The sequence below is a fragment of the Lithobates pipiens genome, unplaced genomic scaffold (assembly GCF_037356315.1).
Source record: "Lithobates pipiens isolate NorthernLeopardFrog02 unplaced genomic scaffold, aLitPip1_a1.2 Scaffold_19, whole genome shotgun sequence".
NCBI lineage: Eukaryota > Metazoa > Chordata > Amphibia > Anura > Ranidae > Lithobates > Lithobates pipiens.
Genome location: NW_027507764.1, coordinates 56,946,063 through 56,964,234, shown reverse-complemented (window position 1 = coordinate 56,964,234; position 18,172 = coordinate 56,946,063). Strand labels below are relative to the sequence as shown.

Below are 18,172 nucleotides of genomic sequence, written 5' to 3'. Positions count from 1 at the left end.
TTTTTCAACGTCATCATTACCAATAACATCACATTGGCCAACACTATTGTCGGCATGACCATCAATATTCTCATTACATGGAGACAGAGCTACTGCTTTTGTGGGTTGTCTATGAGCCACCACAATCTCTGAGTGACTCCTCACAGCGCCCGTTATCTGTAAAGGAGCACTCTTACCTACTTGGGCAGCTCCATAGCTGACCTGGAAAAAAACTCTCGGCTCCATCACTGTGGGCTTCTTGGAAGTTTCCCTGGGCAACCCTGCAGCAGCTGTCACTAGGGAACATGGTTCCAGCACTGTTTTGGTCACCCCTAGGTCAATTTTCTCAGCCATCTGCTGGATCATAGCAGGCACATGCAGAGTCCCCATGTCGTTTTCAGTATTTAGCACTGCGGCTAGTTGGGCTTTACGCTGCGCCTCCCCATTGCTCTGGGTAGCACACTGCAGCAAGTCTATGTCCATTTGTACTGCGGATCTCCCCACTGGACATACTCCCACTTCACTGGGTTCAGCATCATAAACTGAAACAGTCTTACCAGTTCCTGCAGCTGGTGTCATAGCCTTCACTTGAGTGCATTGTCTAACAGGTGTGGTGTCTCCAAAGGCTGGCTCCCCCATGTGGCCATGGAGCAACACTGCAGCCTTTCTGGACGCACTGACGCCCCCTGTAGGTAACACAAGATCCCAGTTTCTAGGGGTAACTGCAGACTTGTACTCCAAATCTGGTGGCCTATACCTCTCAAGCAGGATTCAGGCTGATGTGTTCTCCCTTCTGGGCTGACCCCTTTCCCCAAGCGGCCATGACACAAAACCTTGCATTTCTCTGGATTTCCAAAACCTAGGTCTTCCGGTGACACTTCTCCCATCCTGGAGCATTACTGGTGGCCCATGATACGATGGAACTCTCCTCTAAGGAGGATTTCCTCTTTAGTGTTGAAAATATTTTTATTGAAACATTTCAAGTAAAAACAATAAACAGTAACCACCATGAGGCAAATGCAGACAGGAACATTAACAGGAGTACATTTACGGGAGGCTGGCTAACGACTATTGGCCATAACCGGTCCCTGGCGGGAAGCTTGGAGAGTAGAGTAGACGGCCTGCTCACCGATCCACGAGGCCACAGTAGTGAGAAATACTCATGGGTTACTACATGAGGCAATATTTAAACAATAACATAGAAAAGATAGAAAGAAAGAGAGAAGAAAGAGGAGCAAAGTAAAAAGGAGCAAGGCGGTATAGGGGAAAGCTAAATAGCAAGAGGGGAGGAGAGGAAAGTGGGAGGGAGGGGGGGAGGGGGAAGGAATATGGGCAGGGGAGGGGGTAGGGTAAGGAAGAGCCCACAGTGTCCTCATGCGTTCAAGATTTGGTTCATTAAAGTGTCAGAGGAAGAGAAGCGGAGCCAGATCGACCATTGAGAAAGAAATTTGGCGTAAGTGTCATTGTCCAGTGCCAACATCTCCTCCATTCTCATAGTGTCATTCATAATCGACACCCACCGTGACAATGGGGGAGTGGACGTCGTCTTCCAATAAGCAGGTATCAGCTGTCTAGCAGAGGACATAAAGAAACGGAGCAATCTTTGTCTCTGTGATTTAATAGACCCGGGCAGTATTGAGAGTAATGCAATTTTCGGAGAGATAGGAACCGGAATATCAGCTAAGAGATTATAACATTCAAAAACCTGTGTCCAAAAGGGGCGGATCCTCTCACAGTCCCACCAGACATGCATGTAAGTGCCGACTGAAGCTTCACAGCGCCAGCAGGTGGCTGGTGTAGACGGGAAAATCCTGTGTAAAGTAGCAGGGTCCCTGTACCACCTTGATAATAGTTTGTAGTTCTTTTCTTGGGAGTAGCAGGAGATTGTTGACTTATGTGTGAAATGAAAAGAGGTATGCCATTCCGGCACAGAGATGTCTTCACCCAAATCCGCAGACCACAGCCTGGTGTAATGTGGGAGTTGATCATGTGCTAAAGTCTGCAGTAAGTTATATAAGGAGGATAGTAAGTGTTTGGGAGTTTCTGGGAGCGAGCACAGTTCCTCGAAGTCGGTAAGCTTGCGATGTATTTGAGAGGAGGAGTGTAGGCGTTTGGCAAATGTGGACACATGTAAGGCTGTGAGCCAATCTCCGGAGTCTGTCACGGAGACCGGGGTCCCCTGAGAGGGATGCACAAATGTACGGGCTTGTGGCCATTCTGTACGCTTAAAGGGTCCTAGGGAGGCTGCCCCTATACTTTGTGGTAAAGCAGGATGGTCAAAGAGGGACGTTAGGGGCAGAGCTGGACTGGGACAAAAATTTGGCCCTGGACTTCATCCAGACCGGCCCACTTTAATTTTGCAAACACACAAAAAACTGTATTTAAACTGTACGCAATTGGGCCCCTAGAGAGCCCCCTTACATCAGGGTCCCCAGAGAGCCCCTCCTTACATCTGGGTCCCCAGAGAGCCCCCCACTTACATCAGGGTCCCCAGAGAGCCCTCCACTTACATCAGGGTCCCCAGAGAGCCTCCCCTTACATCAGGGTCCCCATATAGCCTTCCCCTTAGATCAGGGTCCCCAGAGAGCCCCTCTTACATCAGAGTCCCCAGAGATCATCCGCCTTACATCAGGGTCCCTAGAGAGCCAACCCCTTACATCTGGGTCCCCACAGAGCCCCCCTTACATCCGGGTCCACAGAGAGCCTCTCTCTTACATCAGGTTCCCCAGAGAGCCTCCGGCTTACATCAGGGTCCCCAGAGAGCCCCTCCTTACATCAGGGTCACCAGAAAGAGGGCAGGTAGTGGGCTGCGGTTGGGGACTCCTGGACTGACTCGGGGCTATAGCCCCAAAAGTCCCCCCCAGCAATGCCACTGGCTGTCACTGAAACCGGCCCACTGAGCCATCGGCCCACCGGGAAACTCCCTATAGTCCCTATGGCCAGTACATGCCTGGTTAGGGGGCCCGGGTCCGAGGAGAGAGTGGTGTTCAGCCCCGTCCTGTACCACATCGTCAGGGAGGCCAGAGTCAGTGGGGACAAGGATGTCATACGAGAGTAGTCCTGTTTATAACCCCATGGAAGAGCTCGGAGATCTACCGGAGAAAGGTCCTGTTCAACAGACACCGAGGCCTTGCAGGAAGGGCGAGAGAACCATTCTATGATGCGAGTCAGGTGAGCGGCCTTATGATAAGTCTCAAAGTCAGGGAGGCCTGTTCCTCCCATAGTCTTCGGGATCGTTAGTAGTTTAAATTTAACCCTGGGGAGGCCCCTGTTCCACATGAATCTGATTGCCAACGAGCGTAGGGAGATAAAAAATGATTTGGGGACGTGGATGGGGATTGTTTGAGATAAATACAGGAACTTGGGTACAGTGTCCATCTTCAGGGTATTAATCCGTCCGAACCAGGGTAAGGGAGATCCCCCCCACTCCTCGAGGTCCTTCCGTATACGGTTAAGCAGGGGGATATAATTCAGGGAAAACAAATCAGTTAGGTTGGAGGGTATAACAACCCCTAGGTAAGAGATCCCCTTGGCCTGCCATTTAAATGAGAAGTTGGATTTCAGAAGGGACAGCGTGGAGGGGGTAAGGGATATGTTAAGGGCTTCTGTCTTAGAGATGTTGAGCTTAAAGTTACTATAGATACCAAAACGTTGAAATTCACTGAGTAGGGCTGATAGGGAGATGTGAGGATTCTGAATATACACAAGGAGGTCATCAGCATACAGGGAAAGTTTGTGATGGGCAGACGGAGTTTGAATACCAAGAATGGAGGGGTTTTGTCGTATGGCACATGCCAAATGCTCAATGATGATGACAAAGAGGAGGGGGGACAGGGGGCAGCCCTGTCGAGTACCGTTTGCAATGTCAAAGGGAGCCGATGTGGTACCATTGACCAGGACCGTAGCTGAGGGGCGGGAGTAAAGGGACATAACTTTAGAGATGAAGGGAGCTCCAAGGCCAAGTTGTGCTAGAGACAGCTGTAGAAACCTCCAACTGACCCTATCGAAGGCCTTTTCAGCGTCGAAGGATAAGAGGCAAGCTCTCAGACCTTTACGTTGGATCAGGGAAATGAGATGTATCGTCTTGGTGGTGTTGTCCCTTGCCTCCCTGCCAGGGACAAACCTCACCTGATCATTATGAATAATTTTAGGTAATAGAGGGGACAGACGGGTGGCTAGGACTTTTGCAAATAGCTTAATATCTATGTTGAGCAGGGAGATGGGCCGATAGCTGCTGCATTGGGATGGGTCCTTGCCTGGTTTAGGGATAATAGAGATGTTAGCAGATAAAGATTCCTTGGACGGGAGGTTAGAACTGTCCACCGAGTTAAAGGCTTTCGACAGAAGGGGAGCAAGCTGGGGGGCAAAAGTTTTGTAAAACCGGGGTGTAAAGCCGTCAGGGCCCGGGCATTTTCCCACTTTAAGGACTTTAATAGCCTGTAGAAAGTCAAAGGTAGTCAGGGGCTCGTCCAAGGTCGCTGCGTCCACAGGAGGTAGAGCGGTAGGATTTCCTCTTTAAACTTGCGGTAGTCATCCTGGTCCCCATCCATCAAATGGTAAACCGACCGAAACTCTATACGCAATAAGGTTTGCAGCAGTTTTGGCCACCGGTCCCTAGGCCATTTTCCCTTTACAGCAACTTTTTCAAATCTTACAAGGAAGTCCCCCACCACCTCTGTAGGCAGCATGGGTTGCATATAGTCAGAGGCCAAGATCTGAGCCCCTTGCACTGCACCCCACTGCACTGCACCCCATTCCGCTTGAACCATTCATTCACTGTCTCACACATCACTGGCCCCTTTTTACTGGCCCTACAAGGTGGAGACATCTTCTCAGGCCACGCTGAGCTCACTTCTTGGCATCTCCTCCATGACTGGCTCTCACTCGTTGCCATGGGATACCATTTCTGAGGACACAGCTGATCACAATCATTAGTAGATGAGTTCCAGAATTCATCAACCTCCCGTCCAGCTTGGTTATTCCATGAACATTGCTGTGACAAGGGGCAATGGGCAACAGCATGTCCCCACCCACTACAACGCATGCAGCGCAGAGGCCTCCTTGTCTCATACTGTGGCACCTTTGGGCTCAGGCTCCCAGGGACAACATCCTCTTTCACTTCCCCTTCAACTGGGGGTGACATGATCAATTTACCCAGGGTCACAGCAGTGTCACACTCAGACCAATTCTCTGGTATACGTGGCGAAATACCTTTTAACCACAATAGCCGCTCCCTGGCTTTAGCAAGGATTGCTTCCCTTTTCTTCTTTGACCGCCCCATCCTTGCGGTCTTGCACACAGCAGCTTGTAAAAGTTCTCAGTAGAGGAAAAAAAAAATATGATGTTTGATTCTTCTTTCACAGGTACATAACCTGCATGCAACACAGTCCATCAAATACTGCAATGCTGTTCGCCTGGCTGCCACACACAGCTAGCAGTAGTTCCTGATGCGACTCACCATGGAGCAAGGACCCGGATTCCACCGTCTACATGCCCGCATTCTCCACCACTTGTGACATTGGGGTGTTTAGCTCAAGTGGTTAGATGCATTTTTTTGTGCAGTGAGTCCACATCAGACAGGCATTTCTAGTCAAGGGCCTGGTAGCCCACGTTTATTAAAGGGAAAACAAAACAGTCCATCCAGGAATCCCACGCAGGGGTTTAACTTTGTTCAGCACACATAAATGAAAACATACCAAGCCACCTGGCTCTCTCTTGTCAGCAGTTCCTCTGCTTGCTCCCAACAGACTTATCGATTCTTTCCAGCCCCCTGGACTCACTGGCTTCCGTAGTCTTCCCGACTCAAGGCTGGCCAGCCTTTTCCAGTCCCTGAGCAAAGAATCCCCCTTACACAGGCTACAGTCTCCCACAGGGCAGACCACTCTCCAAACACAGGTTTGTCTTCAACCAGCAGCAGCAAGCTGCTCACACTCCACCATCCTCCACACTCTACTCCCAACAGCCCCTCGTTATATGGGCTGTGTGCAGATGGGCACACACCCTGCTCGCTATCCTCAAGACCCAGACACAGGGTTGGAGATCCCGTCCCACCCATGACTCTCAGGGATCTCCAGACTACAGAATCCCATCCAAAACTAGCAAAACCTGGAGAAAACTGACGGAGCAGTTTTCTCCATTTAAATTCTACACTCTGTAGTCCTGCAGTCTGCAGATATGCAAACTCTGTGTCTCTTTTACCTCCAATTTCATAGGGACAGAGCCTCGTTCTGCCACACATTTAAAAGCAGTTAATTTGATTGGCTGGTGGTGTCTTCAAAGAGGTGAGTTGGCTAAGTAGGTTGTCAAGCAGAGAGTCCTTTGACAGCCAGCTTATTAGTGTGTCCTAAAAGCACTGGACTCCAGGGGGGGCCAACAATTCAAGGGGTAAAAGGTTTAGGAGATTTTTACAAAAAGACAGCCACTGCTGTCTACGGCGCGCAGGTGCACTGGGCAGGCCGCAGATCTCGGCGATGTGCCGGCCATGTCGGCTCGCATGCGCGGGAGTGACGTCATCGCGGCTCCGGCGAATCACAGTGCCGGAGCAGGGAGACCCGGAAGTCACTACGGGATACATGGCAGCGGTGAACATGAAGACGGAGGACCGCTTCAGGGGCTTCGTTCTCAGGTAAGTTATTCATAATGAGCTAGTATGCTATGCATACTAGCTCATTATGCCTTTGCCTTGGAGGTTGCATTATTTATTTTTTTTAAATGCCTTTACTTCCTCTTTAAGTATTACATATACTGAATGTTATGTGAGGCCCTATGGTGATGTCAGGAGCCACATTTGAGGCCCCCTTTAGTTCATAGGTTGACAACCACTGGTCTAGAAGGTATTCAAACGTCAAGAGCACCACGACAATTGAATACTTCCAGTAGAACGTTTATTGAACAGGATACAAAATATAAATAAAAAAATGATCATTTTAAAATATAAAATATTGTTTTCTAAAAAATAAAAATAAAAAAATGACTACCTTTTATCATTCAAAGGCAGTCAATCTGACTGCCCAGTGATGTCTTCAAGGAGGTGAGTTGGCCAAGTTGGCTGTCAAGCACAGGGTCCTTTGACAGCCTACTTGATATCTTTGTGGTAGATGTACAGTAGCTTGTAGGAGTGCTGGACTTGAGATGATAGGAAGGGTAAAACTTTTTTTGGCTGCTCTTCATCGATGCAGGGTGTCTCGTGAGGTCCCCAGGAAAAGTCTAGTGCAGGGATCTCCAAACTTTCTAAACAAAAGGGCCAGTTTAGTGTCCTTCAGACTATAGGGGGGCCAGACCGGGGCCATCGGGAGTAGAAAATGTCTCAGCATCAGTGGGAGTAAACAATGCCCCATCTTTGGTGTCTTTGAGATGAACTGTGCCCCATTGATGGTGTCATCGAGAGGGAGTGTGCCTCATCATTTGTGTCATTGGGCCCCAATGTTGGTGTCATTGGGAGGAAGTGTGCCCCATCATTTGTGTCATTGGGCCCCATTGTTGGTGTCATTGGGAGGAAGTGTGCCCCATCATTTGTGTCATTGGGCCCCAATGTTGGTGTCATTGGGAGGAAGTGTGCCTCATCATTTGTGTCATTGGGCCCCATTGTTGGTGTCATTGGTAGGAATTGTGCCCCATAGTTGGTATCAGTAGATGAAATAGTGCCCTAAGGGCCAGATGAAAGCGAGCAAAGGGCCACATCCAGTCCCTTTGCCATAATTTCGAGAACACTGGTCTAGAGGGTATCCGAAAGGTGAGACCGCCACAACAATTGAATACACCCAGTACAATGTTTATTAAAGAAGATATAAAATATAATAATATAAAAGGATTTTTAAATATAAAATATAGTTTTCCAAAAAAATTACTACCTTTTATCATTCAAAGGCAGTCTACCTGACTGGCCGGTGTTGTCTTCACGAAGGTGAGATGGTAGGTAGGCTGTCACGTAAAGAGGGTCCTTTGACAGCCTACTTGATATCTATGGGGTAGATGTATGTTGCAGGAAAGTTGGATTTCAAAATGATCAGGATTCAGTGGAAAGGGTAAAACTTTTTTGGGGCTGCTCTGCATTAATATGAGGTAACACACAAGGTCTCCAGGGAAAAGTATAGAGATTATCCACTTAAAAGAGAAGTATGTTTTTTTCTTTTGTTTTTTTTTCTAATCATATTTACCTTGGTGGATGGACCATCAAACCGATGCTGCAGCTGTCCCCCGGCGTCTCTGCACTGAGAACCGAACCACTGAACATCGCCGATGACTCGGTTCTCACTGCTTCCCGAGCAGAGTGATGCTGACTGTCAGCCAGCATCGCTCCTGGTCTGCTTCTCCACACTTGAAAAAGTTTTATTAACTTGTAAACACCAAATCTCAGAAAGAGGCTTGGTCCGTAAAGGAGAAGTGCAGCCTGAGCTTTTTAGGCTGGGCTTCTCCTAAGGGTCAAAGGAGGGCAATTTGTTTTGCACTCCTGTGACCCGTTTTCAGTGGAGAGTGTGGTCTGAAGTCTGCTCTCCGCTGACATCCCTGCCATCAGTCGAGGCAACGCATCAGCCCAACTTCTCAAGTCTGACTGAATTTTTTTTTTGCTAGAAAATTATTTAGAACCCCCAAACATTATATATATATATATATATATATATATATATATATTTTTTTTTTAACACCCTAGAGAATAAAATGGTGGTTGTTGCAATACTTTCTGTCACACCATATTTGCGCAGTGGTCTTACAAGCGCACTTTTTTTGGAAAAAAATATTTTTTTTTGCATTAAAAAGTAAGACAACAGTAAAGTTAGCCCAACTTTTTTTAATATTGTGAAAGATAATGTTACGCAAAGTAAATTGATACCAAACATGTCACACTTCAAATTTTTGCCCGCACGTGGAATGGCAACAAACTTTTACCCTTAAAAATCTCCATAGGCGATGTTTAAAACATTCTACAGGTTGCATGTTTTGAGTTACAAAGGAAGTCTAGGGCTAGAATTATTGCTCTCGCTCTAACGATCACGGCAATACCTCACATGTGTGGTTTTCATATGCGGGCGCTACACATATGCGTTGGCTTCTGCACACAAGCTTGTCGAAGAAACTACTTTTATCGGAAACTGGACCGCTCTGAAGAAGAGGATACCAGAGTAGCTAGCTGCTGCCATAACAATTATATCCCTCTTCAAAGTACCGACGCATATCGGTGTGAGCCAGTCCAGAAGTGGTGATACAAAAGGTCAGCATGCCACAACAATTAAATATGTTTAGCAGAAGGTTTATTAAACAGGATGCAAAGTATAAAATATTTTTTATATCTTTATTGTAATTTAATAGTTTTTTGGTCACTGATTTGCGTGGGTTTGGAAGCTATTGATTCCTATATTTTCTTTCATAAAATATATATCAGACCAGTCGTTCTTAAAGTAGGTGAGTTGGTTACAGTGCCTTGAAAAAGTATTCATACTCCTGGAAATTTTCCATATTTTGTCATGTTACAACAAAAATGTAACTGTATTTTACTGGGATTTTATCTGATAGACCAACACAAAGTGACACATAATTGTGAAGTGGAAGGAAAATGATAAATGGTTTTCTACATTTTTTACAAATAAATATGTGAAAAGTGTAGCATGCATTTGTATTTAGCCCCACTTACTCTGTTACCTGATAACTATAATCTAGTGAAACCAATTTCCTTCAGAAGTCACCTAAATACTAAATAGAGTCCACCTGTGTGTAATTTAATCTCAGTATAAGTACAGCTGTTCTGTGAATCCCTCGGAGGTTTGTTAGAGAACCTTAGTGAACAAACCGGATCATGAAGGCCAAGGAACACACTAGACAGGTCAGGGATAAAGTTGTGGAGAAGTATAAAGCAGGGTTAGGTTATAAAAAAAATATCCCAAGCTTTAAACATCTCACGGAGCACTGTTCAATCCATTATCCGAAAATGGAAAAAGAGTATGGCACAACTGCAAACCTACCAAGACATGGCTATCCATCTAAACTGACAGACCGGGCAAGGAGAGCATTAATCAGAGAAGCAACCAAGAGGCCCATGGTAACTCTGGAGGAGCTGCAGAGATCCACAGCTCAGGTGGGAGAATCTGTCCACAGGACAACTATTAGACGTGTTCTCCACAAATCTGACCTTTATGGAAGAGTGACAAGAAGAAAGACATTGCTGAAAGTAAGCCATAAGAAGTCCCATTTGCAGTCTGTAATGCTGCGTACACACGATTGGACTATCCGGGGGACCAGAGTCCATCGGGACAATTCAATCGCGTGTGGGCTCCAGCTGACTTTTTCTTCCCAAAAGTCCGGCGGACTTCGAAAGAAGACTTGCTTCAAAATTGGCGGCCGGGCTCGGCTTTTAGCAGACAATACGTTAGTCTGTGTGCTAGTCCGGCGGACTAAACCAGACACTAGGGCAGCTATTGGCTATGAATTCCTTATTCTACATCATCACGTTCAAGTCCGCCAGACTTTTGGAGTGATCGTGTGTGGCCAAATCCGTTCAATTGAAAGTCTGGCGGACCTCAGCTGCAAAGTCCGTCGGATTGTGTGCACACGGCATGACAGGTTTTCTTCTAATATTGCCCTGTATTTGGCTCCATCCATCTTTCCATCAACACTGACCAACTTGCCTGTCCCTGCTAAAGAAAAGCATCCCCATATGATCCTGCCACCACCATGTTTCACAGTGGGGATGGTGTGTTCATGGTGATGTTCAGTGTTAGTTTTCCGCCACACATAGCTTTTTATTTTGAGGCCAAAAAGTTCAATTTTGGTCTCTCCTGACCAGAGTACCTTCTTCCACGTGCTTGCTGTGTCCCCCACATGGCTTCACACTGTCCATCCAATCTGACAGAGCTTGAGCTATTTTGCAAAGAAAGAATGGGCAGAAATGTCACTCTCTAGATGTGCAAAGCTGGTAGAGACATCCCCAAAAAGACTTGCAGCTGTAATTGCAGCAAAAGGAGGTTCTACAAAGTATTGACTCAGGGGGGCGCTATACAAATGCACCCCACACTTCACATATTTATTTGTAAAAAAAAGTGAAAACCATTTATCATTTTCCTTCCACTTCACAATTATGTGCCACTTTGTGTTGGCATCACATAAAATTCCAATAAAATACATTTACATTTTTGGTTGTAACATGACAAAATGTGGAAAATGTCAAGGGGTATGAATACTTTTTCAAGGCACTGTAGGTTGGTTGTCAGGCCTACTTGATATAGTAGATGAGGGTTGCAGGAGCACTAGTGGCCTTCCAAGGTGACCAGGATTCAATGATACATGCAAATTATAAAACTGTTTGAGACTGTTCTTCATGGACATAGAATATTCCATAAGGTCCTCAGCGAAAGTCTATATAATATATGAAAACCAGAGGGCCACAACAACTGAATATGTACAGTGCAAGGTTTATAAAACACAATACTGGGCATCTATTGTGTTTCGGTGGTTCAAAAACACCCCTTCCTCAGGGATCATATGGATCAAGCCCTAGGTTTAATAAACCTTCTAATGGATGAATTCAGTTATCGTGGTTCTTTCATCTTTAGTATGCTTAATATCTATAGCTACAGTGCAGATCAATGTGTGGAGTGGCACCCTAAGAAATATTTATCCCATAGAGGATGAGATAAATAGCTCAGTCTCAGTTTTTCTGGATGACACAAAGTTAAGCAGAGTAATAAACTCTCATCAGGACATGGACATTTTGCAGAATGACCTGAATAAAATAAAGGAGTGGGCAGACATGGAAAATGAGGTTTAATGTGGAGAAATGTAAAGTAATGCACTTGGGGTCAAAACACATAAATGTAAAATATTCACTAGGTGGAGTACAGCTGAGGGAGTCAAGGATGGAGAAGGATCTAGGGGGTACTAGTATAGGACAGGTTGTGCAACAGCATGCAGCGCCAAGCTGCAGCTGCCAAAGCCGGAAAAATATTAGCATGCATAAAAAAGGGATATACTCCAGGGACAAAACCATAACTCTGCCATTTTATAAAACTCTGGTTAGGCCTCATCTGGAGTTTTCAGTCCAGTTCTGGTCACCAGTCCTCCGAAGGGATGTGGATAATGACAGAACTCTGAACGGCCGCACTCCAATGCTAAAACGATGCTTTATTCAAATAGTATTTAGGACACAGCAAAAGATGCTAACCACTGACGCGTTTCGCACCGAGGCTAGTGCTTATTCATAGCTGGTTCAGCTATGAGTAAGCACTAGCCTTAGTGTGAAACGCGTCAGCATCTTTTGCTGTGTCCTAAATATTATTTGAATAAAGTATCGTTGTAGCATTGGAGTGCGGCCGTCCAGAGTTCTGTCATTATCCCCATCCCTTCGCCTGGAGCAATTATCTCTGAGTTCCCAGGACCTGCCTTTGAGCGGTGGTGTATCTCCCTCTGAAGGGATGTGCTGGAGCTGGAGAGAGTCCACGGAAGGACAACAAAACTAATAAGGGGACCGGAGGACCTCAATTACAAGGAATGACTGCAAACACTAAATGTATTCTCGCTGGAGAAAAGACGCTTGAGAGGAGATATGATAGCAATCTACAAATATCTCAATGGGGATCCCAGAATAGGAAATAAACTAGTCAGTCATAGGAAGTGTAAAAGGACACGGGGCCACACAATGAGACTGGAGGAGAAGCCGTTTAACATTAAACTGGGTAGGGGGTTCTTCACTGTTAGGGCAATACGGATATGGAACTCTCTCCCACAATTGGTGGTGGCTGCGGGGAGTATGGATATCTTTGAAAGACTTTTAGATATACATCTTAAAAAGGGCAGACCATACAGGGATATGGGAAAGCATTATAGACACTGATATACATGCATCCACACAGGTTGAACTGGATGGACCATTGTCTTTTTCAGCCTTATCTACTATGTAATAAGGTAGGTATAGTCCAGTAGGGACAGGTCTTATATCTAATTAAATCCCTTCTTGTGCTCGGCTTAATGATGATAATGACATATTACAAGGGACAGAAGGCCTTAAGGACCCATTTAGTATGAATGTTAGTCTGACGTCAATGAGCTTTAGTATGGTCATTAGAATGGCATCAATTAGCTTTAGTATGGGCGTTAGACTGCAGGTTTACTGATGAGTTAAGAACATTCCCTAAATGCCCTATGTGCGATTTTGATGCAATTAATGAGCGTTAAAACTGTTCCACGGCACACTAGCTACTTGACCTCCAGAAGGTTTACCCCCTTCATAACCAGGTATTTTTTTGCGTATGGCAACCCATTGATGTTGATAGGCTGCCAACCCATCAAAAGAGCCCAAAAATCAGAAGTTCCACAACATTTTGAACATTATGTGCTGCAATGTACTACAGTATGTTGCCTTAGTGCTTTTCGGGGAATATTCAAAATGAATGGCACCGCAACATTTTTTAACGTTGTATTCCATTGTGGTAACATACACATTGCCGCACGTGTTCCCGCAACACATAGATGTAAATGGTCCATAACTGGCCAATCTCTTTCAAGTTGGCAAGTCATTTCCCACTATTCTGATCATCAATATCTTTTCTTCTCCATGAAGGTCTCCAAAATGTGTGAAGAGATCAAGACCTACATTGAGGGCAACTCCGGAGAGGACCCTCTCGTAAAGGGCATTCCAGAAGACAAGAACCCATTCAAGGAGAAAGGAGGATGTGTCATTGCCTAATTGACCCCCCTCTAGGACTGTTTTCATCAGTCATACAATGGTGTAGATAACTCTTTGGCTATATTCTGGCTCATTTATATAACCCGATGCTGTACCAAGTGGATATTTACGGGAATCCTGAGGATTTGCACTGCACTCACCCATACTCTGAGGCCCAGCGATCGACCTGGGCGCCAAACTCAGAACTGAGAATGTAACTAATTTTACCTCTACCTTAGGGTTAATGTGTTGCTTTATGGGTTGTACTAGTTTGTTTTAATAAAATATGTGTCTGTAAATCTAACCCATTACCTTTTAGTGTTTAAAAATCGAATGCATATCATAAATGCTGGTGGCGACATCAGATTAATCAGTTTTTTGGTAAATCTGACACTTATAAAATGTCCATAAAGGGCGAAATAAATAGCCGCTCAACCATGTGACCATCCAGAGTAGCCAATCCATGCACTGGCTAAAGTGTCTCCACACTCCAAGAAAGATCCATGCAGCAAAGTGAAGCTGGTAACCAGGTGTCATCCACAAATATGAACCCTTTATTGACTACAGCAGTGGTCATCAACCCCGTCCTCAGGGCCCACTAACAGGCCAGGTTTGCAAGATAACTGAAATACATCACAGGTGATATCATTTGCTGTTCAGTGATTGCAGTATTCTAGTCTGCATCTCCCCAAGGTAATGCTTAAAACCTGGCCTGTTAGTGGGCCCTGAGGACAGGGTTGATGACCACTGGACTACAGGACAGACGGCTAACACGTTTCGGCAACACAGCCTTACTCATAGCACATAATGTGTAGCTGAAACACATTAGTCTTCTGATGGTTGAATTAATTTTTACATGCCAAAGAGTTGCCACCAAGTAAAATCAATTAGTGAATGGCTAATCCTATGGTCGGAACACAACATCATAAGATCAAATATATTGCTGACTTTCTTAGGCCTGATGCACACGGACAGTAGTTTGGCCCATCAAAGTCAAATCCCAATCTTATCAGGTGCTCAGGAGACAAAGGTGTAGCATCCAGACTTCCAACAGTATCTATGGCTTATGATTGGCTGATGTTGGTGCCAACTGGTATGAGTGCCTGCCCCCACTTTTTCTTACTAGAACAACCACCCACCTGCTTAGAGCCCTGAACCTCCACCATTTTGTGCCCACGCAAGCAAAATGAATCCAGGTGAGTGATTAGCAATCCATCCACTGCCCACTTAGGGTGAAGCACACTTAGCACAGCTCATCTGCAAAACTACAGGTGAGAAGAAGATCCGGAATCTGCTGCACCTCTTTAACCTTTATTGCATGTTCCATTAAAGAAAGAAGTCACAGAGAGAGTGGGGTACAGTTGAAAGTTAACGTGTTTTGGGCTACAGCTGGCACCTACTCATAACCTCATAAGTACAAAACACAAGACCAGTTTGCCCATGGGACTTTTACAGAGTGGTGCTCATTAACAAGTACAACAGGCTATTTAAAAAGTACACATTTTTATTGAGGTTAACAAAAAAAGAATAGACATAACATTAACATGTCCACATGAATATGGAACAGAATAAAATTCAGTTATTCACCAATGTACATTCTGAATACCAACCTAATTAGTAGATCATTGTAGAATTACTGAAGCTGTAACCTCTATGCATTTCGCGGGACAGCGCCCACTTCATCAGGAGACAGCCAAAGTTGGTTTGAGTTGTACATCTGTGGAGGAACCATGTCCTACAGAATAAAATTAACAAACACACGGTTTACAAAGTACATTGATTTTCAGAAAATATGGTGCTTTTAATGGTGGCTTCTGCCGCTATTCATTAGGCGGCTCTGTTCTTGTGTTCTGTGTAGACATTTTTTGGGGCCAGAGTGCTGTTTCAGGTTTGAACATATAGTGGCTTCTTTCCTCCCTTTCAGGTTATAAGTAAGCACAAGCTGTAGTGTGAAACACGTTGACTTTCAGCTGTACCCCATACTCTTTCACCAGCCCTCCTGGCTGTCTCTCTACACCAGTCCATCTGACTGACTCTTCACCAGACTGACTATCTGGAGATCTCTCAGGAAAAAAAAAAAAAAGGTAGAAGACTTAAAGCGGAGTTGTGCCGTTTTTTTTTTTCAGCAGCTACAAATACTGTAGCTGCTGACTTTTAAAATAAGGACACTTACCTATCCAGGGCGCCCGCGATGTCGGCACCCAAAGCCGATCTGTCCCTCGGCTGTCGGGTGCTGCTGCCGCTGCCATCCTTGGTAAGGTAATCCGGAAGTGAAGCCTTGCGGCTTCAATTCCCGGTTCCCTACTTCTCATGCTGCGCTATCCCACTGGTCCCTGCTGTTTTCTGGGACCCTTGTGTCTCTCAGAATTCAGCGGGGGGACAATACCAAGACACAATCATCCCACACCTCCTTAACGCAGCGAAAAAATTGATCCCTAGGAAACGGCAGGAGGTTGAATGTCCAACGATGTGGGAGTGGGTGGAAGCAGTAGAAGATATATTTAATATGGAAAGCCTAAGTATCGGAGATGAAAATAAAAGAGCAGCATTTATAAAAAAAATGGAGAGGTTGGAAAGATTTCAAGAAAGTATGGAGTTATACAGCACAATTAAGACCATAAAGACCTTTAAGAGCGGAGGACACCGAAAGAGGAAAAATTACTGACATTTCGGGGATAGGGAGTGTGGGAAGGCTAGGGGGTAAAATAATTATAAGGGGAATGTGAATAAATGATTTGTAGTTAATAAGAAATATATTTATAAAATAAATAAATGATAAGCTACAATGATGTGAAGACAAAAAAAAAGAGACAGTGATGAACGGAAAGTTGATTTAAGTCTCTCTAGAGGATTCGCTGATGTGGCAAGAGAAAAAGAAAAGAAAAAAAAAAAGAATACAACGGGGGGGTAGGCAAGTGACGTAGTACCCGTGGGTGGCTCGGATATCTATGTCCAGAAGTGGGAGCAAAATACCTGTATTAGACAGGTATCTGCTCCTCTCTCCCCCCTGAAAGGGACACTGGAAGGGGGGAGGAACTGGAAAAGCGGAAGTTCCATTTTTGCGTGGAACTCCGCTTTAAGCCTACTGCTGTCTTCAAGGGAATCTGGCTACATGTGGCAGCCTACTCCCTTTGTTAGTTCCCACCAGGGTTGCACTACTCACTCTGTCCTCTCTTTGCTCCCATGCCTCCAAGAAAGCTTCCAGGACAACCCCCTCTAGGTCACCGATAGTTTCTTTCCTTACACTGTATCTCCAGTTTCCACCCGACTGCCCCTGCTGGCATGGCCTAGGTCTATGGGGTAGTCCCAGCCCCCTGGCAGCCCATTTTTGGGGAATGGCCGAGGCCCCACAAATATTAATACCCTCCTAATCCCCACCCTCTAGTTCTAGTAGGATCTCCGACCTTCCAAACCAGGGGGAGGTACCAGAGAGCTTCCAAGATGAGTCATCCAGCGCTGGCCTCTAATAACCCTGACCCAATTTAGTGACTCTTATCAGTATGGCCAGTGTATATTTTGCCTACTCTACTAATACTAGTAGCACATGCTATAGGGCAGTGATGGCGAACCTTGGCACCCCAGAGGTTTTGGAACTAAATTTCCCATGATGCTCAGCTATACTGCAGTGTGCATGAGCATCATAGGAAATTTAGTTCCAAAACCTCTGGGGTGCCAAGGTTTGCCATCACTGCTATAGGGTAAACTCTACTCTTAGGCTGGTAATACAAGTTTCGAGTCTCAGCCAATTTAGCAGGAACCAGCCGAAATTCTAACCGTTAATGGGCAGGCTGAATGTACCAAGTTTATTGATCGATCAACTTCGGTAAAATCAACTTGCCGGATTCTCTATTGGTAATATTGGTAGCGGCTGCTATAGCCACTAGCGATAACCAGTGTCTTCTCCCGGCGGTGATGGCTTTCCTCCCCCAACCAGAAGAAGACAAAGGCCCGTCAGGAGGGATTCCCACAGCAACACTGTCTGTGTGAAACATTAATTAAAATAAATGAAACGTTCACCAAGAAGCCACACCTCAGATTGTTTATTTCCTGTAATGTCCCTTTTCTTTTAACTTTTGCTGACCGTATACTGTAGACATACGGCGACAAGGCAGCTCTCCTGTGCAGGATCGTGTACTAGGTTCATGATCCTGCACTTCTGGGTTTGGGGCATGAGTGCGCTGCCAGCAGCCCGCTTCCACTGCGATTAGATACAGCGGGAGCTGTTTGGCGGGTACGTTGGTCTCGATTTCCACTGGCACCCGTCAATGCTTCTGTCACTGCGGAAGACGTGGATCCTGCGTCTCTGCTAAGCAGGGCACCGATGCCTTCCCCTTGTACAAGCACCTCCCCCACAGTAGTAAGCACTGGTCAGGCACACATTTAACCCTTTGATCACCACTGACGTTAACCCCTTCACTGCCAGTGTCATTAGTACAGTGACAGTGCATATTATTTAGCAACGATTACTGTATTAGTGTCACTGGTCACTGGTGTGTGTTAGCTTCCCGACTGTACGCCGCAAAATCACAGTCCCACTATAAG

At 45.6% G+C, this 18,172-nt stretch overlaps 1 protein-coding gene across 1 annotated transcript in view; it reads left to right on the top strand.

Moving 5' to 3' along the window:
• Positions 1–13,934, top strand: part of GNGT1 (G protein subunit gamma transducin 1) — a 36,266-nt gene extending 22,332 nt beyond the window's left edge. Inside the window, exon 3 of the mRNA XM_077490775.1 lies at positions 13,526–13,934. Within this exon, the coding sequence (XP_077346901.1) occupies positions 13,526–13,651 (126 nt within the window). The 3' untranslated portion in view covers positions 13,652–13,934. The remainder of the gene's footprint in view (positions 1–13,525) is intronic.
• Positions 13,935–18,172: the final 4,238 nt, after the last annotated feature.